Here is a 19,601-nt window from a genome sequence, read left to right as displayed (position 1 = left end):
AGGAGGCAGGCACCGGATGTTGTCCTGCTCCAAGAGACGCACCTGATAGGAAATTTGTGTAAAGCAATGCATAGAGGAGGTTATAAAATGGTTGCACATGCAGGGTTCACCTCTGGTTCCAGAGGGGTGGGTATCATGGTGAAAAACACACTCCCACTCGTCATAAATTCTACATGGACAGATGACCGAGGTAGATTCGTTGGGGTTTCTGGGGTGTGGGAGGGCTGCCCTGTCACTTTTATGTCAGTATATACCCCCCGGGCCTGCAGGGCACTACATTTGCTGATTTGGGTACTGCCCTTCTCACTATCCCAGACGGCCTTTCACTCCTTGGTGGTGATTTTAATGCTGTGGTTTCGGGCACGTTGGATAGATATCCCCCGCGGGAGGTGGGGCCTGCTGCTCGTTGGTTGCCGGACTTTCTCGAAGCTATGGGACTGGTTGACGGATGTAGAACTTATCATCCAGATCAGATACAACATACCTTTCACTCTGGGGCACACCACAGCCTTTCCCGCTTAGACTATTGTCTAGTACCAGCAGCTCAAGTGACTTACATAAGCGAAATCAAACACTTGGCTAGAGGCATCTCAGACCACTCACCAGTATGGGTCCATATTCTCCTCAACCAGAGCAAAGTAGGTGGACTTGCCTCAATCAATCCCTGGCATCTTCGGGACCCCAAAATCCGTAAAGACCTTATCAAAGCAATAGATGAATATTTCTCTGAGAACGTGGGGTCCGTATCCTCTTCCCAGACCTTATGGGAAGCCTTCAATACTGTTATTCGGGGGCAGGCCTTATCATTGATTTCTGGCTCTAAAAAAGAAATGCAAAAAGAAGTTCTAGAACTCGAAACCGAAATCTATAGACTTGAGAGAGACCTAGAAGCAGGGGTGACATCTGTGAAACTCCACCTGTTGAGCCTCAAACAGCATGACTACAAAGCACTAGTCAGTGAAAGGCCCAAAACCCTCAGTAGAGAACAACAAGGTAGGATCAATGACCTGGGTGATAAAGCAGGGAAACTCATAGCGCGGCTGGATAGGAGGGAATGGGCGAGCAGGCTGGTTCCTGAGCTTGGGGTGGAGGGAGGTAACCCAGTAACGGACCCGCAGGAAATAGTTGATAGGTTTGCTGCCCATTTCCAGACTGTATACACGACAGTTGCCCCACACACAGAGGCGGATTCGCGCGAATTGCTGCAGGATATTAAACTTCGCTGCCTCTCTCTTGAAGACAGAGAATATATGGACAGTGCCCTGACGACGGATGAGATAGCGTTGGCAATTCGCTCCCTGAACTCCGGAAAAGCTCTGGGCCCCAATGGCCTCCCCATTGAACTATATAAATTGAGACCTGACAAACTCGCCCCATATTTGAAATCTATGTTTGAAGAGTCCATAGAGGTTGGGGTACTGCCTAGGGAACAGAGGATGGCTACCATTGTCGCCATTCCTAAGGAGGACAAACGCAAAACGGAATGTGCCTTGTATAGGCCTATTTCCATCCTTAACGCGGAGCCTAAAATACTAGCTATCCAATCGTTTGATGGCTTGATACACCCAGATCAGTCTGGTTTTATGCCACATAGGAACACGGCCCTGAATCTGCGCAGAGTACATGGAGTTCTGAATAGAGCTCACACTCTCCGTGAACCAGCTGTAATCATGTTCCTGGACGCGACCATGGCATTTGATACCATTGAATGGCCTTACCTTTGGGCCGTTCTGGCAAAGATGGGATTCGGCCCAAGATACATTCAATGGGTACGTCTTCTATACGCCGAACCCCTGGCCCAAGTGGTGGTAAACAACAAGATGTCAGCTCCATTTTCGCTTAGTCGGGGAACCCATCAGAGTTGTCCGTTGTCTCCCCTTCTCTTTTCCCTAGCCCTGGAGCCGTTGGCAGCATGGCTCCATTGGGACCCAATGATACGAGGGTTGCGATGGTCCCCCGGCTGGGAGGACCGCATCTTCCTCTATGCAGATGACATTTTACTTTATTTGGCCTCCCCTAATAAATCTCTCGTAGTGGTTTCTAGACATACTTGCAGTGTTTGGTAAATTCTCAGGATTCACTGTCAACAGGGGTAAATCCCTGCTATTTGTTTTAAGGGGCGAGCCACCCATCCCTCCTAGAAATTGCCCTATACAATTTAATACCACGGGGTTTAGATATTTGGGAATTTTCCTTTCGCTTGATCCCGCAGCTTGTTACTCCCAAAATCTCCTCCCACCTCTTCACAAGCTTAAAAAAGATATTTCCAGTTGGAAGTCACTTCCCCTCTCCCTCTTGGGCAGGGCCGCCCTATTCAAAATGATGTCCCTCCCCAGGTTCCTCTATGCCCTGCAAAATACCCTTGATCTAGTCCCGCCATGTTACTTTAAAGAGATTGAGGGCTTACAAAGAGACCTACTCTGGGACGGTAAACCTCGGATTTCCCTGAATAAATTAACAGTACATTGGTATGACGGAGGCATCAGCCTCCCGGATATCAAAAAGTACTACTGGGCATCCCATCTAGCAGCTATCAACCATGGTACATATGGTCGCCAGGACGATCCCGGTTACGCCATGGATAGATGGCTCTTACTAGGGGGCAACTACAACCGAGCGCTGTATTCCCGGCCTAAACGGTTTGCACTGATTGGCCCTACTAAACACTCGGTTCAAATCTGGCATGACGCCAGCAATTCTCTTGGATGGAGATTGAAACTGACCTTAGCTAACCCCCCATTTGGGACTCTGAACAACTTGGTGATTTGTGGACCACGAAAGGTTTTGACAGGTGGGATCTTATTGGAATTTCATACATTAGGGATGTCTGGAGGGGGGGGGGGGGATTAAGTCCTTCAAGATGCTTCAGACTGAATACAAGCTCTCAGACACAGAACACTTTCGCTATGCGCAGGTCCGGCACTCACTCCAGTCCACTCTACCTAAAGGGACTGCTCCCCCAGAAGCTTCCCCCCTAGAGGACAGAATTTTAAATGGTCACCTCCCAGATAAAACTATTTCCCTAATCTATAAAAAGTTAATTAACCATATGATAGACCCTCTTCAGCTTTTACGGGATAAGTGGGTGGAAGATGGAGTTGAGTTAGATGATGAGGATTGGCAGGTGGCAGTATCCTCTCCCAGAGTTGTGACTATCCCAGCGCGCCTACGATTGGTGCAGCTGAAGATCCTTCACATGATATACATTACTGGACCGAGATTAATGCACATGGGGTGGTCTGACACCGAAGAATGCAAACGGCGCTGTGGCCTCCTGGGCACGTTCATACCCATTATTTGGGAATGTGAATACATTACCTCCTATTGGCTTAAGGTGCATGCTACAATTAACAATGTAGTGCATGTCTCCCTCCGCCCAGAGGTGAGGCGATGCCTCTTGAATGTTTGGGAACCCACAGATCTCAACACTCATCAGACGCAGTGGGCCACATTGGGGTTTATGTTGGCAAAAAGGAATATTGCCTAATTATGGGGGGCAAATCTCGCACCCACTCTGGAGGCCTGGGAAAGAAACCTTGACTGGTGCATGTTTAGAGAAAAGACAGTGTATTTGGCAAGAGGATGCCCGAAGAAGTGGTCTCGTATATGGGGCCCATGGAACACCTATCGTGGTGATATCTATGTACCGCCTCTGCGCAATGATCAAGATGTCCTACCCTCCCTGTGATTTTCCTTCTTGTGTAATGATTGTCTAAATTCCCCGTTTGTGCTTAGTGTATTGTATACATCGTCTGACCCTCTGTATTGTCTATTTATACCGATGATTGTTTAATAAAAATAATTATATAAATAAAAAATTATGCAGAACTTCACTTGCAGACAAAATTTCTCACAAAAAGATTTTGTGGATACATTTTTTTATAGAGGCACAAACATTGGCAAGCTACTTTTGACTAATCTTGTTAATTTTTTTTTTATTCCAATTGTAACATCGTCCACTTAATCAACAAAGCTTAAAAGCAGACACAAATAGTTTTGGTGGGATTAAAAGAACATTCAAAGTATAATTTAGTTGCATAGAATTTATGGGGATAAACATGATATTAATGTTTTGCAGTCAAAATCTGTCAAACTCATTGGAAAATAATAATTTTGCACAGTAGTATATTATTTTTTTATTTTTTTGTAGAGTTCTCATGAAAAAACTATGCTTTTTACACAAAAAATAACTTTTGTGCGATTAGTCACCAGTTTTTTTTATCAAACCTTAAATTCCATGAAATATCCAAGGTCGGTGAAGTTTTTCCAAAGTTGGCAAAATGTAAGTACCCCCATTTCACACAGGACGCAGATGCCGGGCCTTCTTGCCCTGTAAACACGACTGACAAGGCCGTCCTAATAGACCAAGTTTAGCCATATCAGATAATCCATGGTCACAAATGTGTGGAACAACTTACATCCATGAGTGGATGGTTCAGCATGTTACCACAGGTTGGATTTCTGGGCTCATTTTCAAGCCTGACCTAAATTGCTATAAAAAGCATACAAAGTGGCAGGGTGTAATACCAAAGTTTGGAAATGTTAACATCGACCAGCACTTATATCAACTCCACAGTATCAAATACCGACATATTGTTGAGATGAGAAGATGTTGGGTTGAGTATTATAAATCTATACTTCCCTATGTTTGCCTTCCTTGATAATATGTTGGTAGTCAATTTTGTGACATTAACAATATGTGCAGTTCCGTATATTTGACCTCGATCTTGTGACATAAAATCACGTGCAGAATTTACCATCAGTCGAGGTGATGTGTGTCTGTATCTTGTTGTACTTAAAACACTCTCACAATTGGATTCAGTTTGCAGCCCTTTTAGACCCATTGCTGGAGATGCCAAGGATGCAGCGGGCATTCTGAGTGAGATGCCATCCTGGATGCACTGGCAGGGACCAGTGTTTGGGACGCCCTGGAGATCACTGTTGTCCCTTACCTGGAATTCCACGAAGGAGCTCCGTTTGCAGTGCTCACTTCTCAGCATGGAGTAAGTGACGAGGGACCCCTGCTTTGAATAGTGCTAAAGAAAGCAGCAGGAGCCGCCACCTGGTGCTGACTGCTGCAAACTCATTTTCAAAAGAAAAGTAGCCCGCGTACACCCTTCCCACCAATTTGACATGTTCAACCTCAAAATGAACAGGAAGTTTGAGAATCAATACAATAAAAAAGACTATTGGGAATGGGTTAGAATGTCATTAAACCATGACCCTTATCTTTGCTCTCTAAATATGGAAAGGTCAAAATGTGAATAAACTTGGGGTTGTGGGTGGCAGAGCTTTGCTTAATAAACTTTTAAAATCCCCGCCTCTTTTAATCCACATTCCTTTGCACCTCTGTTTGCTCTGTTGACCCATCAGTGAGAACCCCGGAGATTTGGTACTTTATAAATGTTCATTGCTGGATGGTGGTGAGTAATACAGTGTGGAACCACAAATGGATGTGAGGAGGGAGAAGATACAAGAGATGCTCACAGAATACATGCAATAATGTATTAAGCCTCTAGCACCACGCCTGACATCTCGCACTGACACATGGACTGCATCACCTTGGGTTCTCAGTAAAATAACGTTTCTTCCAAAGATTGACAGTAGAGAAATTCCAGGGCTATCTCTCCTCCAGTCTTTTGTAGAATAGGGGCACACCAATTCTGATCATTCTACCCTAGGCCCAGTTTAGGGCAAGTGTATCTGTGGTTCCTATTGGATGCGTTGTGCTTCACCCAATTTCATAGGTTGCCCTAGAGCCAATCAGATTGGCCTGATCGCGTGCAATTTTCAGGCTGGTCTGATTGGTCTAAAGATAACCAATCAGACTTGGGGCACTGTCCTGCATGTGTGTGTGGCACGGTAAGGTCCCAAGGTCTCTATTCATCCGAGCAGAGAAACTCTGCAGAACGGTACCCAGGGAACACTGAACTACTACTTGGGGTACAACCCCAATCCACTCACCCCTGATGATAGCACGTTAGACATGGCTTTTAGATAACCCATGCCAAGGGACAGGTTCCTAAAATCGGATGATGTCACATAAGTTGAATATAAACAGAACGTCTACTTCCCCTCTTTGCATCACACTTCCCTAATTGTGCCATTTCATCCGCACTCTGAAACGCAAATAACCAGCAAATTGCCTGTCCTAATGAGTTTAAATTAAACTCTGCTCTTGATAAAAGGCGTTCATTTCTTTTCCTTGCTGCAGAAAATCAACTAATGCGCAGCGTGTCAACAGATGAAAAGGAAATGTACAGTGTGCTAAAGCGTTCTTTATCCCGTTTAATTCATTTACAGTTGGCATACCCCAGGGTCAGGCAGCGCTGGCCGCGGACATGCGTCGGCAGTCATTTCTTTTTGTTGTCGCTGATGGAATTTGTGATCTCGCGCCGGCCTCTCCACGGCTGGACAAACACCGCCGCCTGCGCGCGAGCGCCGACAGCCCGGGGAGACCTGCGGGCAACAAACAGCGCATTGTAATATCGCTGCACCGGCCTCGCAACACCCCCCAGGAATTGTCTACTGCCTCCTAGAAAATCCCATCCAACTCTCATGTATTTTCAGAAAATTAAAGTATTGTGTTCTTGCTGAACAGTACCCAGGCTGTAGTACTTTACAAGCACTTGTCAGGAGGCCTGGGGTACTCCTACCTTGGCTACACGACAGGGTTTGTAGTAATTCATAAGTTTTAAGCACGGCTGTAACACTTGGCATTTTTTCCCCAGTAAAGCAACATTTTATTAGCAATTCACTGTAGGGATTTTGCATGAATTTATTTCATTAGGCTACCCACTTTTTGATATTTTCTATGGTATTTTTTTGTGACATTTTCATCATTGTATATTCATATTTATTTTGTACTAATTTCACCCATGTTTATCACTATTTATTTTATATTTTGTTAAAAAATGAATGTGCAGCTAGTACATTTGCGAATTTATTTAACAGATAAGTGTACATGCAAAGTAGAAAGCCTGACAGGTTTTATGTCTATAAGCAGCCTCAAATAAAACAAAAAAACATGCACTCATGAAACCATTTGATACTCCCCCACTTGTCAATCTGCCCACCTATTGGTTGACAGTCATGCGTGACCGCATGGACAGAACCCCCAAAATGGACCTACATTCCACTTTGTCATTGGTCTCTATGTCAAGAAATCCCTAAAACTAAGACAAAATATAGCCACAATTATATTTGGAAGTTTCTCTACAGCTCATTCTGTACTCGTCAATTGAGAACACATCTACAGAAGGAGATATTGTCCGAGATACAAGAGTTCGAACATTAGACGCTGGTTTTGTGATCCACTTGGATATTGAACCTCCAATAAGGAGGAGGGTCTGTGGGCCCACACTAGCTGGTGATCTTTCTGCCCACAAAAGACTCGTAGGACGTCTTCTTCGAGAATGAGGTATTTTGTGAGGAGATTCTAAATGGATGGGATTTGTGTGTAGAGCGATCTACCATGCAGCCGCGGTCTGTGCATGTAGCAGCGGTGGGGCAGTGGGGCCATGTAAGGGGGGATTCCGAGGGACGATGGAGAGGGAAAATTAAATAAATAATGAGTTTGTCCTCTGCATCGTCCCTCGGAATCCTCCCTTACACGGCCCCACCACCCCACTGCTGCTACCTGCATGGACCGCGGCTGCTACCATGATACCTTTCGTACATGGCCGGGCAATTGGTTGGTACATAGTTGGATGTCTGATCATCTGGTGTGATGCTCATCATGATGGTTTTCGGCTACTGACAGGCAGCCCATTCTAGTCAGCATGTCTGCAACGGTAGTATGTGATTTATTACAAAATATGGTTTAGTGGAATACCATTACTAAGAAACTATTTCACCTAAACTGTTTGATAGAAATTTGCAGAATGAATAGGATTTATCATTTCATAGAAACCAATTCATAGAATGTTTCTTTTTTCAAAATAACTTTTACATGCCTTTTTTTAAGGTGTAAATACAATGGTTGCAGGTCTTTCTTTCTGAAACATTTTTGTCTGAGATATTAATTTCAGTGCTTTACCCCAGGGAACATTTGAATTTGCATATTTTATACTGTCAAACACTTACTTTGGATGCTTTTACTTTGCTAACCCCGAAGCACCCCTAAACACCATCCATCCCTGTCCTTCTCACAACCCCTAAACACCATCCATCCCTGTCCCCATAAACCCTGCACTACGCCTGAAGTACCCTCATTCCTGACCGCTATACTCTACCTATCCCTGAACCTTCTTCTTCTCTTCCTCTCCCTATAAAATTGGCCCATCTCCGAACCCTAAAACCCCTCACTACACCTAAACTATACCCTTCTCTGATTCCCTAATCTGTGCCCATCAGTGACCCCTAAAACCTCTTACTATCCATAATTCCACCTATTCCTGAACCCTTAAAACCCCATTTCTACACCTAAATCTCAACCTTCCCTGAACCATAAAAAAAATTACCTCCCTAAAACACCCATCCCTGACCCCTACAAGATCCTTACATCCCTAAATTCCACCCGTCTTTGAACTCTAAAAATGCATTTCTACATTTAAACTCCACCCATACCTGAACCCTAAAAACCTTCGCCCCTCTCACCTGCATTCATTCCTGACAACAAAAACCCTTTCTGCCCATAAACTTTACCCATCCCTAACCCCTAAAACCCCTCACCCACCACTCCTAAATTCCACCCATTCTTGAACCCTAAAAATCTCTCACCACCCCTAAGCTCTGTCCATCATTGAAACTGAAAAAAACCTCACAGTCCTAAATTCTTCCCATCTGTGAACCCTAAACCCCCTCAACACCGCAACACTCCACTCATCGCTCGCCCCTAAAAACCCCTTGCCACCCCAATACTCCACTCATCTGCGAACCCTAAAAACCCCTCACTCCACTAAACTCAATCCATTCCTGATCCCTAGAAAAAAGTTCCGACCCCTAAATTTCACCCTTCCCATAACCCTAAAAACCCCTTTCAAACACCTCAACTCCACCCACCTCTGAATCCAAAACCCCTCACTAAGCCTAAACTCCTCCAAAGTTTAATGCCATGCAGAACTGTTCTTTAAAATTATATTTCCTCAGAAATGTTTCCTTCAATTTTTGAATTAATTTATGTTCCCTTAAAACTGTCTTTCATTAAAATTGGGTTTCCATGATTTGGTTTCCTCCAATGTGATTTCTCTGCATCAAAAGTCAGTGTACTTCTGTGGTCAATGTGTTTTAGCTTAATGATGGTGTGAGCAGGGTGGGTCTAGACTTTGTAGTTTGATATTCACGTAAGCAGGGAAACCTGAGTATATCAGCTTCACTGTTAATACATTCATACAGCTAGGAACAGAGAAAGCTCATGCAACATGGACAGTAGGTTGAAACCATAGGTGATAGAATGTGCTTTGATTGACGATGTTGATTTGGGTGTGAAGGACAGGTCAGAACTGAAGATCACATCACCTGCATTGGGCTTGAGAGTGGCCCAATGTGGATGACTGATTGAATAGTTGAGCTGCAGGGGTTGGACATGTCAAGGGAGAGGTTTTTTTCTGACACCTCCATGTCTGGCCACAAGGCAATTGGTCAGAGATTCATTGTAAGTCCTTAGCCCCTTCATTGATGTTTAGTTGGGTGTGTCATTCACATGCCTCTGGGAGTACATCTGATAGGCAGCTAGAGAGGCACCAAATACAGGTTCAACAAGTTTGGTGAAAGGGCTGTTTATTCATGCACCCCAAAGAGAATTTGATGATCTTTGAGAAGTGTGAGAAAAGCTGAACCTGATATGTGCAATTGACCATATAGGCCCCTTCTGCCTGTGTTACTTTAGGTGAATAATCCGAATTCCATGACTGATGGTGCTGAGATATCAAGCCAAAACTGTGGACTTTGATGTGTGTGGCTGTTAATGCGGTGAGTATAGCTAAGATTGAGTGACTCCGAGATTGTATATATGCTCTACAGCTACATATGCATTTCTACTGAACAAGTTGCCTGTCCACACTTTAAAGTCACCTAGGAGGAGTACTTATTTTGATATGGTCAGATGATATTATGCCAAGTAAAAGTATCTTTAGATAAAAGGATGCATGGTCTGTTCTTGTAGGACGGTAGACAAAGGCACAGATGCACAATGTGGCAGAAATGGTGCTAGAACTTGTCTCATTTCAGAAGGTTTGATAGCCAACTCTCTCCGGAGAAGGTGTCTGTGTGCATTTTTTTTCCGTCTTGGTTTTTGGCCAGTATTGTTTAATTAGTGGCACAAAAAGCATGAGCATTGGTATGACTGGCGTGTGTCTCCAGGACAGCCAGCCAGACTGCGGATGACGGTTTTGGCAGTCAGGTATTGTATGCTGAGGGCATGTTTCAGAGCTCAACTTGCTTGAGTAAGGTGCTATCTCAGAAGGGTTGTATTATCAAGGGGACCTCTAGACAAAATTGAGGGCAGCCTGTGGTGAGGTGGAATTTGCTTTTGGTATATTTGGGATTTTGATACTGTTCGCGTCTTGTCAAAAATTCTGTGGTGTTTGGGGTTTGTAGGCGTATGTTGTGCTTTACAATGCCTAAGGATATTTGCGGTCAACAGAGGCTTCTGCGGTCTACCGTTGGGTTAGAGCCATGCGAGGTGCCTTCCTGTGCTTGTTGTAGTCTGGGTTCATAGTTGGCATGGTGTTGGCATTGGTACAGGACATGCTATTTAGTTGGGATTTTTGAGTATCATACATTTTTAGTCATAATTTGATAAGTGATCATACTTTTCTTGGAACTTTGCCTTACCATTGTTGTTTGTTACTGTTGACTGTCACACAGAAGTGTGGGTGTTTGCTGAAAAAACTATTGACACTTGACATTGCTGTGCATACAGAATGAAGAAAGTTGATTGGAAGGTGTGCTCCCTGCCTGATGTGTCAGTTCATCATTATTCTTTTTTTAGGTCTGTCCTTTGAGACAGCAATAGCTGCCTAACCATATTATTGTTTTCCCAAAAAAGTTATAAATAATACACATATTTAGAAGGGCTTTTTGTCATTGTCTCACCTTGCTTTGAGTGTCCGTAAAAAAACTGGTGCACAATCTTCCCATTTACTTCAAAATAGTTCTTTTCTCTTGAGCGATAAAGCTCTTTCAAAGTGTGCTTCTTAAATGTTCATTTTTGTATCTTATCTTTTAAAAATTACTATTTTGCCTCCTTTTCAGATGCCAAGTTAGATGGGCAGCTATTTCCTGTCTTCTTTTTAAGGTTTTTAGGTCCCCCCAAGGCAGCGCTTGTGCTGTCTCTTCGAGACATGCTGTATTCGGGATATGTGCATGAGCCTCTGCCCACTTTCTGCCCATCTCTTTAATTGGCTCCCGTTACTGTCCTTTGGAAATGGTGGCTTTTCATTGGCAAATAGGCTTAGTAATCCCTCCTTAGTACCGCCTTTTCTCATGTTGTAAACTCCCATGAGGACACCCCCTGTTACATGTGTTGTTACGCTGTATGTTTTATGTACAATCTGTGGGCACTATTTTCTCAAAATACTTTTTTACTGCCAGCCTTGCTTCTCACAAGCAAGGACTGTAAGGACAAAGTGTATGTTTACGCAATGCTAGCAGGTTTTTAAAACACATAAATAAAAGGCATTGTCATTTACAATACCAATAGCTCAAACTCTTGCAAATGCGAGACCGATTGCATTGCAAATGCTTGTTGTTATATGTGTTTAAGTGGCATTGTGACATAATAGCGGCCTAAATTTGATTGCTTGCTTGGGAATGTATTATTTTGTGGCCTTCACAAAAACAATAGTAAAATGCATGGTACAACTCTGTCATCATCAAAAAATGCTTTTTTAACCCCATCCATGCTCAGGACGGCTCCCGGCCGTCATGAGTCACGGTAGTCATGTGCTTATGACGGCCGGGAGCCATCCGACCGTTGCCGCTCCGCCCACGCACGGCTAATTCCCCGCCTGTGCGGGCGAATTAATCAGTGGGCGTAGTTCGGACGACTCCCGGCCGTCATGAGCACATGCCCACCGTGATTTATGACGGCAGAGAGCCGTCCTGAGTACTTGGGCGCCACGCCTAGCCCCGGCCCCCCTCGCACCGCTGTGGAATTTGCCGGCATGGAAGGGGTTACTTTAGCATTTTTATTGCAAGCATATGGCATCCACATTTAGGAAAACATCACCAGTAAAACAGCCACATCAGTGAATGTTCTACTCAACAAAAGCATCATTGTGCTTATGATTATGGGAATCGTGATACCGAATATGCCCTGCGAAAAGCTCCATAACATGTCTATTGTGATATGGAACATGTCAATCATTTAGCATCAATATAAGCAATCATTATGACACAAAAAAAATTCTTCATTCGGCAGCAGAATATTCTTTTAAATCTATGGTATGATAAACCCAATTGTGACTGATTATAAGTCATGTTTCAGACAACAATTCCAACTATGCTAGGTAATATTCCTGTGACTACGCCATCAAATACACCTATTGGACCAGAAAGCTAACACTCAACTACTAAAGAGGACCATTGCTGCAAAACATAGTGCATGCTAAATTATTCCTCCTAGTAGTAGACACTGCAACATATTTGTTATTATTTTGACTTTGTGGTGGATCATGGATAATTGAGGTTACGGAAAGGGGGATTTTTTGATGAGGCCAAACAAGTTCTGGTAGCTTCCTGTTGGAGGGTTATGTGTAGGCCTGGGTGTGAAATTTTGCATTGCTCGCAGAGTTTGCAGATATTTTCCCACTCCGTGCAGCGCACAGAGTTTTTTCCTCGCTTGCGCTCATCAACGTTAAGTTAAGCGGAACTCTGTGAACTCCTCCCAGGCCTAGTTATGTGATGAGTGGGTGCCTGTTGTTTTAGGTGCTACAAAGTTGTGTACCGACTCATTCACTGGGTAGCCACCCTCATCGTTGTTATCTTTCTTTAGAATGGTGTGAATGTAAGTGGGCCTGTGGTGGCATCTGCCCAACACCTATGGGAAAGTAGTGAAGAAGCTTGGGCAGATCTGGCTGGTGAGGGCAGAGAGCATCGTGAGGAGGAAGGGAGGGATGTTACTTGGTAAAAAGCATGCTGTCAGCATTCAATGGAGGGCTGGAAGATGCTGCGGAGCGGGATCCGTGGTGGTTTGTGGGAGGAAAGCTGAGGGGGACACAGAGAAGCCGTGTTATGGATTTTTATAGTTTGAAAGAACAGTATTACATTTATATAGTGACTCAGCAACTTCATCTTTTGAATTATGGCCCTTTTACAGAGAGTCAAAAAAATGCCCAAGGGTCCTGCACCTGTAAAACCCGAAAGCTAGACAAACTGATAAAGCTACAAAAGGCCAACATTTGGCAAAAAGTGGTGGGCAGGCATTCTCCCAATTAAGAGGACAAAGCAACAGGTGTTGAGATGGGAGGCCTCTATCAATGTAAAATATTAAGATAATTGTATTTTGTGGTAGGAAGAAAATTACTTGTCAGGTTTCATTTTGAATGACAGGTGAAAAATTGACCAGGGGTGAGAAGGCAATGGCAGTTGTTAATTTAGAGGGCAATGACTTCAATTAGGGGTGGGCAGGGGTAGCCGCTATTAACACTTGAGTGCCCTTTTGTGCATCTGACACCAACTTTGCTACCCGTAGGGTCAATGTTCATGATTGCAGCAGTGAAACTAAAGAGACGTCTACGTGTCCTGCTCACATTCCAGGGTTTGATGTGCATGCCCTCTCTCCTTGCCACTCAGTATTCAAATATTTTTTTTAGGATGCCAAGAGGGCGAGAAGGGTCAACTCAATGGTCAAATGGTGTCCCAACGTTACTTCTGCTCCCTGACGTGTTTTGGTGAATCGACTTCCACAGGGCAGTGCTTGCAGGGAAATGCTCGCAGGGAAATGCTCTGTGATTCTGATGAGTTGTGAAAAGAGCTTAAGTGGGGCAGCAAAAGGACAGGAGGTAGGGAATATAGGCTGCAGCTGGTTACAGTAGATGGGCGGAATTCAGTTATAGAATGATGTATAAGTAAAAATACAACTGAATCTACCAGTGAAAAGATTGTGTTATGACCTAAGCACGAGAGTTGGTTCACACATATTGGTTCCAACCATTTTCCCCATTGTAGTGGAAGGCTCCTCTTTCGATTGTATACAAGTGAGAAAAGTGATGGAGAGGTGACACACTAGCATCCAAGGACCATAACAAACACCTCAAGAACCTGAAAATCTTGCAACTATTTGCATGACAAACTGTCACTGAAAGCTCTTAAACAATTTCTTGAATCCTATATGCTTGTAGAATGCAGTTGCTGAGCTTTTTTTCTTTTCTTTTTAGGAGCTCCGGGTGAAAAGACTGGTGCAAGGAGGGCAACAGTGAGCAGTAAATGGACAAGAAGTTCATGAGGAGTGGGAGATGAGTAGCAGCAGAAGGAAAAAGAAGGATAATATCTGCCTGGACTTCCCAACCATGAACCCAAGGACTCTAGTTCCATCCTTATAGACACAAAAGAGGGGGAAATTTACAATTTACACTCCCCCTGTATATATTCCTCCAGTGTATCAAATGAACAAGTCTTCCGATAGAGAGATCTTCCTGGGACAGTCTTCGTTTCAAGACAACTCTTGTTGGAAACCATGTGGAGAGAGAAGATACAGATAGGTGGTGCAGGGGATTGTGTCATATAGTTTTCCTAGTCTTTGTTTTTATCCTCACCACTTCTGCTAAATCAGGGAATTTCTCCTCCAGGGTTCCCTTCCCGATGGCAGGTCAAAGTGAGACGGTGACATCAGTACTCTGTCTGTGGGCCATGGTCATTGCTGTCCTCTACACGGGCCGGGTTCAGGGAGACTGCTGGCTGATCGAAGGTGACAAAGGCTTTGTCTGGCTGGCCATCTGCAGCCAGAACCAGCCACCCTATGAGGCCATTCCACAGCACATCAACAGCACCATTGTAGATCTGCGTCTTAATGAGAACAAGATTAAGAGTGTCCACTACTCCTCACTCAACCGCTTCGGCAACCTGACATACCTCAACCTGACCAAGAATGAGGTGTCCTACATCGAAGATGGGGCCTTCTCGGGTCAGTTCAACCTTCAAGTGCTGCAGCTGGGCTACAACCGACTGAGAAATTTGACAGAGGGTATCCTCAGGGGGCTTGGGAAGCTGGAGTATCTCTATCTGCAAGCAAACCTCATTGAAACTGTGACTCCCAATGCCTTCTGGGAGTGCCCGAACATTATGAACGTTGACCTGTCGATGAACAGGATACAGAGACTAGACAGCACCACTTTTGTTGGACTCAGTAAATTATCAGTGTGTGAGTTGTACAGCAACCCTTTTTACTGCTCGTGTGAGCTCCTGGGCTTCCTAAAATGGTTGGCCATCTTTACTAACATGACACGCACATATGATCGCATGCAATGTGACTCACCTCCTGATTACTCTGGCTACTTCCTGCTAGGCCAAGGTCGGTCCAATTATCGAAATGCACTAAGCATGCTCTCCTCACTCTGTACAGATGGGCCATACACTGTGATGCCCCCTTTTATGGCTCCTAGGTACCCCATAACCACTGAACCCCCGCAGAGTCCGTGTTCAGATGATGACTGCTTTTCTGGGGATGGTACCACACCATTAATATCCTTAAATACCCCACCTTCAGACTCCAAGGGACGCCTAAGCATCGAACTGATTAGGGCAACACACACAATGGCTACTCTGGCAGTACAGATCCCTTACCCTTACAGTAAAATGTACATCCTGGTCCTATTCAACAATGGCTTCTTTACTGACATACAGAACCTGAAGATGGAAAAGGAGGTGATAACTCTGGAGCCCCTAAAACCCCACACAGAATACACTTACTGTGTAGCCTCTATCCGTAACTCATTAAGGTTCAACCACACATGCATCACATTCACCACCCTTAGTTATAAAACAGGGGAACCAGTGCCTACTCCATCAACTGCTACCCACTACATCATGACCATCCTGGGATGTCTTTTTGGCATGGTTATCATTCTGGGTGTGGTCTACTATTGTTTGCGCAAAAAGCGCCAACAGGAAGAGAAGCACAAAAAAGCAGCAGGTAGCATGAAAAAGACAATCATTGAGCTAAAATACGGTCCTGAGATGGAGACACCCAGCATCACACAACTATCCCAAGGACAAATCATGGGGGGAGAGAGCATATCCCGCATCCCTTATCTGCCCTCCGTTGGGGAGGTGGAGCAGTATAAACTCATAGAGAGTAAGAGTAGTGAGACCCCAAAAACCACAAAAGGAAACTACATGGAAGTGCGGACAGGTGACCAGTCCGAGAGACGGGATTGTGAGCTGTCCATGCCACCAGACAGCCAGAGCTCAGTAGCCGAGATTTCCACCATCGCCAAAGAGGTGGACAAAGTCAACCAGATCATCAACAACTGCATTGATGCCTTGAAATCTGAGTCCACGTCATTCCAAGGAGTGAAGTCAGGGTCAGTTTCAACAGCAGAGCCTCAGCTGATGCTCATCTCTGAGCAGATCTCCAGCAAACACGGATTCCTGTCTCCCGTGTACAAAGAAAGTTACACCCACCCCCTGCAAAGGCATCACAGTATGGAGGTTCCACCAAAACGTTCAAGCACTTCCTCTAGTGGCTCTATACGCAGTCCGAGGTCTTTTCGCTCCGAAGGTTCTGCAGTTGTGGGACACAAAGCAGAACCTAAATACATTGAAAAGACATCCCCAACAGCAGATACCATCCTCACTGTGACTCCTGCTGCTGCAATCCTGCGGGCAGAAGCTGAGAAAATCCGGCAGTACAGCGAGCACCGGCATTCATACCCAGGGTCCCATCAGGGGGAGCAACATGACGCCATGGCAGGGCGCAAGCCATCAATTCTGGAACCTTTAACTAGACCCCGTCCTAGGGAGTTGGCTTACTCTCAGCTCTCCCCTCAGTACCACAACCTGAGCTACACCTCCAGCCCTGAGTATATGTGCAAACCATCCCACAGCATCTGGGAAAGGTTCAAATTGCACCGCAAGCGTCACAAAGATGAGGAAGAGTATATGGCGGCCGGCCACGCCCTTCGTAAAAAGGTCCAGTTTGCCAAAGACGAGGATCTTCATGACATCCTAGACTACTGGAAGGGTGTCTCAGCCGGGCACAAGTCCTGAGTTTTCAGCTTAAACACTTGTGACTTACACTAAACTGGACCAAAATCAAAACATCAAAAAAACAGCAGCTATTTTTATTGAGACTGTCTTAAAATCCACAAAAAGTTTAAGAAAATATATAATTATATAAATATATATAAAAAAACTGATTATAAAAGAGGTCTCACTTTGTGAGTTTATGCACCAAATCCGAAAACGAAGACAATAAAACTGTGAAGAGTAAAAGAACATGTTTTTTCTTTTTTAAATAGGAAAAAATGAAAAATTTCAGCAAAAGAGAGTTCAAGATTTCTGGCATGGAGCTGCTATGGTTCCATTCTGATGTTGCACCGCATGATATTCCATTCTGTGATTTTGTGGATTCTTTGTGTACATTTATTCCCCTCTGAAAAAAAGAAAAAAAATCGTACACATTCTATGAGGGTATGTTTTGGGTGAAAACAGAGTCTTCCAGCTCAGACTTTCCCTGGTCCAAGGCTCACTCATGGACTGGCTTCCGCCGCAAGTCATTGCATTCAACCTGATATCGATAAAGTGTACAGTTACAAAAAAATCTATATTTGCAATGTTTGCTGTAAAGAGGAAAAAACACGAGAACGAAAAAAATGTATTACCTATATCCTGAAACTCACCTTGTTTGTACCAGGTTTTAATCTTGGATTTTAGGAAAAAAAGTTGTTTTTTTAATTTAAAAACTGTTTTTGTTTTTGGGGCAGTCGGGTGTTTTTTCAATGAATGATTGTCTTTGGAATTTTTGAATGAGGCGAACTGCACTGAGAAATGAAAAAAGACACATTCTTGCAGAAAATCAGAATTCTTCTCGTTATTGCTGTTGGGAACGGTTGACACAGGGGTCACCAACGGTTGGATTGGCATGTCTGTCTGGTGGGATGGAAGGTCAACTTTCGTCTGTTAAGATCGAATACAGTCTCTGGAAATTTCCATTGCATTTTTGGGACTTACCCTGCTTATTTTATTTTATTCTCACACATACAGTACATAAAATTAGGAAGAACTTTCTGCTTGTGATACAATTATAATCCATGAAACTGAGCAGTCTTACTTAACCCTCCACTGATAACAGTACACAAATGTATATAAAGTGTGGGGTGTATCGATGGACATTCCTTTGTTTGTACTACAGAGTGTACTTACAGAGGTTACTCAATACTCACAGGCATATTCTATATGTCTATGAATCATCACAACGCGAGTAATATATTGAATGTCACATAACAACATACATACTTAAACATACATGAGTGCATTGTGCTACTCTACAGTGGACGCAGGGCTATCGAACTAAGCTATACTAAACCATAACATTGTCAATGGAATAATTTTAGAAATGTTCATTGTTTTGCTAAGGAATATCAGTTCTGTTTTCTGTAAATTGGTTTATACCAAGCAAGAACCTTTACAATGGTCAGTATGCTAGCTCCAACCAGTTGAGACTGAAACCTGGGAAAGGGGAACTTCTGCAAACCAACCACCTAAGCACAAATGATCAGACCTAGGCATTTTATAGTGTTTCATCTTTTTGTTATTCATCAAAAGGCATTGCAAAAGAATTGAGACACAAATAACACATTGGTTCAAATTATTTACTTTTTGTATTCATTGCAGATAATAACCAGTAAGGATATTTTGTAAGTACGTTTGTACTATGCAAACACTGTGAGTAACCATACAATATTTCTAGACCCAGAGTGAAAGGAAAAAAACTCTAAAAATGCTATATAAAAATAGAAAAAGTCTTTAAGATGATTGTGATGCACTCTATTTTTCCTCACCGTCTCTGCCTTTACCCATCCTAAAGACTCTTTTAGTTTCTGAGTCCAGTTTTCAATTGTTTTTTAGACTATCTAATTTTTCCCCAAAATTTCAAATGAATTGCAAAACATGCATGAAATCAGTCATGAGGTTCCAAAAGTCAGAAGTATTGTTTTTGTATTTCAATCTCAGATGTCTTAAGGTTCATCAAACTTATTAGACTAATTCAGATGTTCTAAAAGTTCTGAAGTGACTCTTCAGAAATGTATGGTACGCACATTTCATAATTTCTAATATGTACTCAGACATAGCGTTTGGCGGACATTATACTCCACCACAAATGTGACTGATATCCCATCTGCCTTATTGCAGGTGCATTATATCTTATGGCACTTCTAATACGGCAGACGGAAGGTCTGTCACATTTGTGACATAGTTTCCCATCCGCAAACTCTTAATCAGGTCCTTTATCCTTAGTTTTCACTCAAAGTCTTATAGTATGGCACTAAAGTTTTTATGACATAAATCGAATCCAAACTTTTGGGTGGCACCATTTCCCAGACAATCTACATTTGAAAACATCAATGCATTGTGATAAAAAAAAGAGGCAACCATCAATGAATGACTCGGAACAATGTATGGTGAATAATCGACATTACAGTTATAATAACCCAGTT

The 19,601-nt window shown here is 43.5% G+C and overlaps 1 protein-coding gene across 4 annotated transcripts in view; it reads left to right on the top strand.

Annotated features, from left to right (window-relative positions):
• The window catches only part of ELFN1 (extracellular leucine rich repeat and fibronectin type III domain containing 1), a 784,985-nt gene extending 765,655 nt beyond the window's left edge, over window positions 1-19,330 (top strand). For 3 of the 4 annotated variants that reach the window (XM_085629235.1, XM_085629237.1, XM_085629238.1), the window contains one exon: window positions 14,322-19,330. In XM_085629235.1, the coding sequence (XP_085485361.1) occupies window positions 14,746-17,151 (2,406 nt within the window). In that variant the 5' untranslated portion in view covers window positions 14,322-14,745 and the 3' untranslated portion in view covers window positions 17,152-19,330. Of the gene's footprint in view, window positions 1-9,829; window positions 9,913-14,321 lie in introns of all 4 variants that reach the window. The other variant, XM_085629236.1, reaches the window with a different exon arrangement.
• The last annotated feature ends 271 nt before the right edge of the window (window positions 19,331-19,601 follow it).

The sequence above is a fragment of the Triturus cristatus genome, chromosome 10 (genome assembly GCF_964204655.1).
Source record: "Triturus cristatus chromosome 10, aTriCri1.1, whole genome shotgun sequence".
Taxonomy (NCBI): Eukaryota; Metazoa; Chordata; class Amphibia; order Caudata; family Salamandridae; genus Triturus; species Triturus cristatus.
This window is presented reverse-complemented; position numbering and strand designations above follow the sequence as displayed.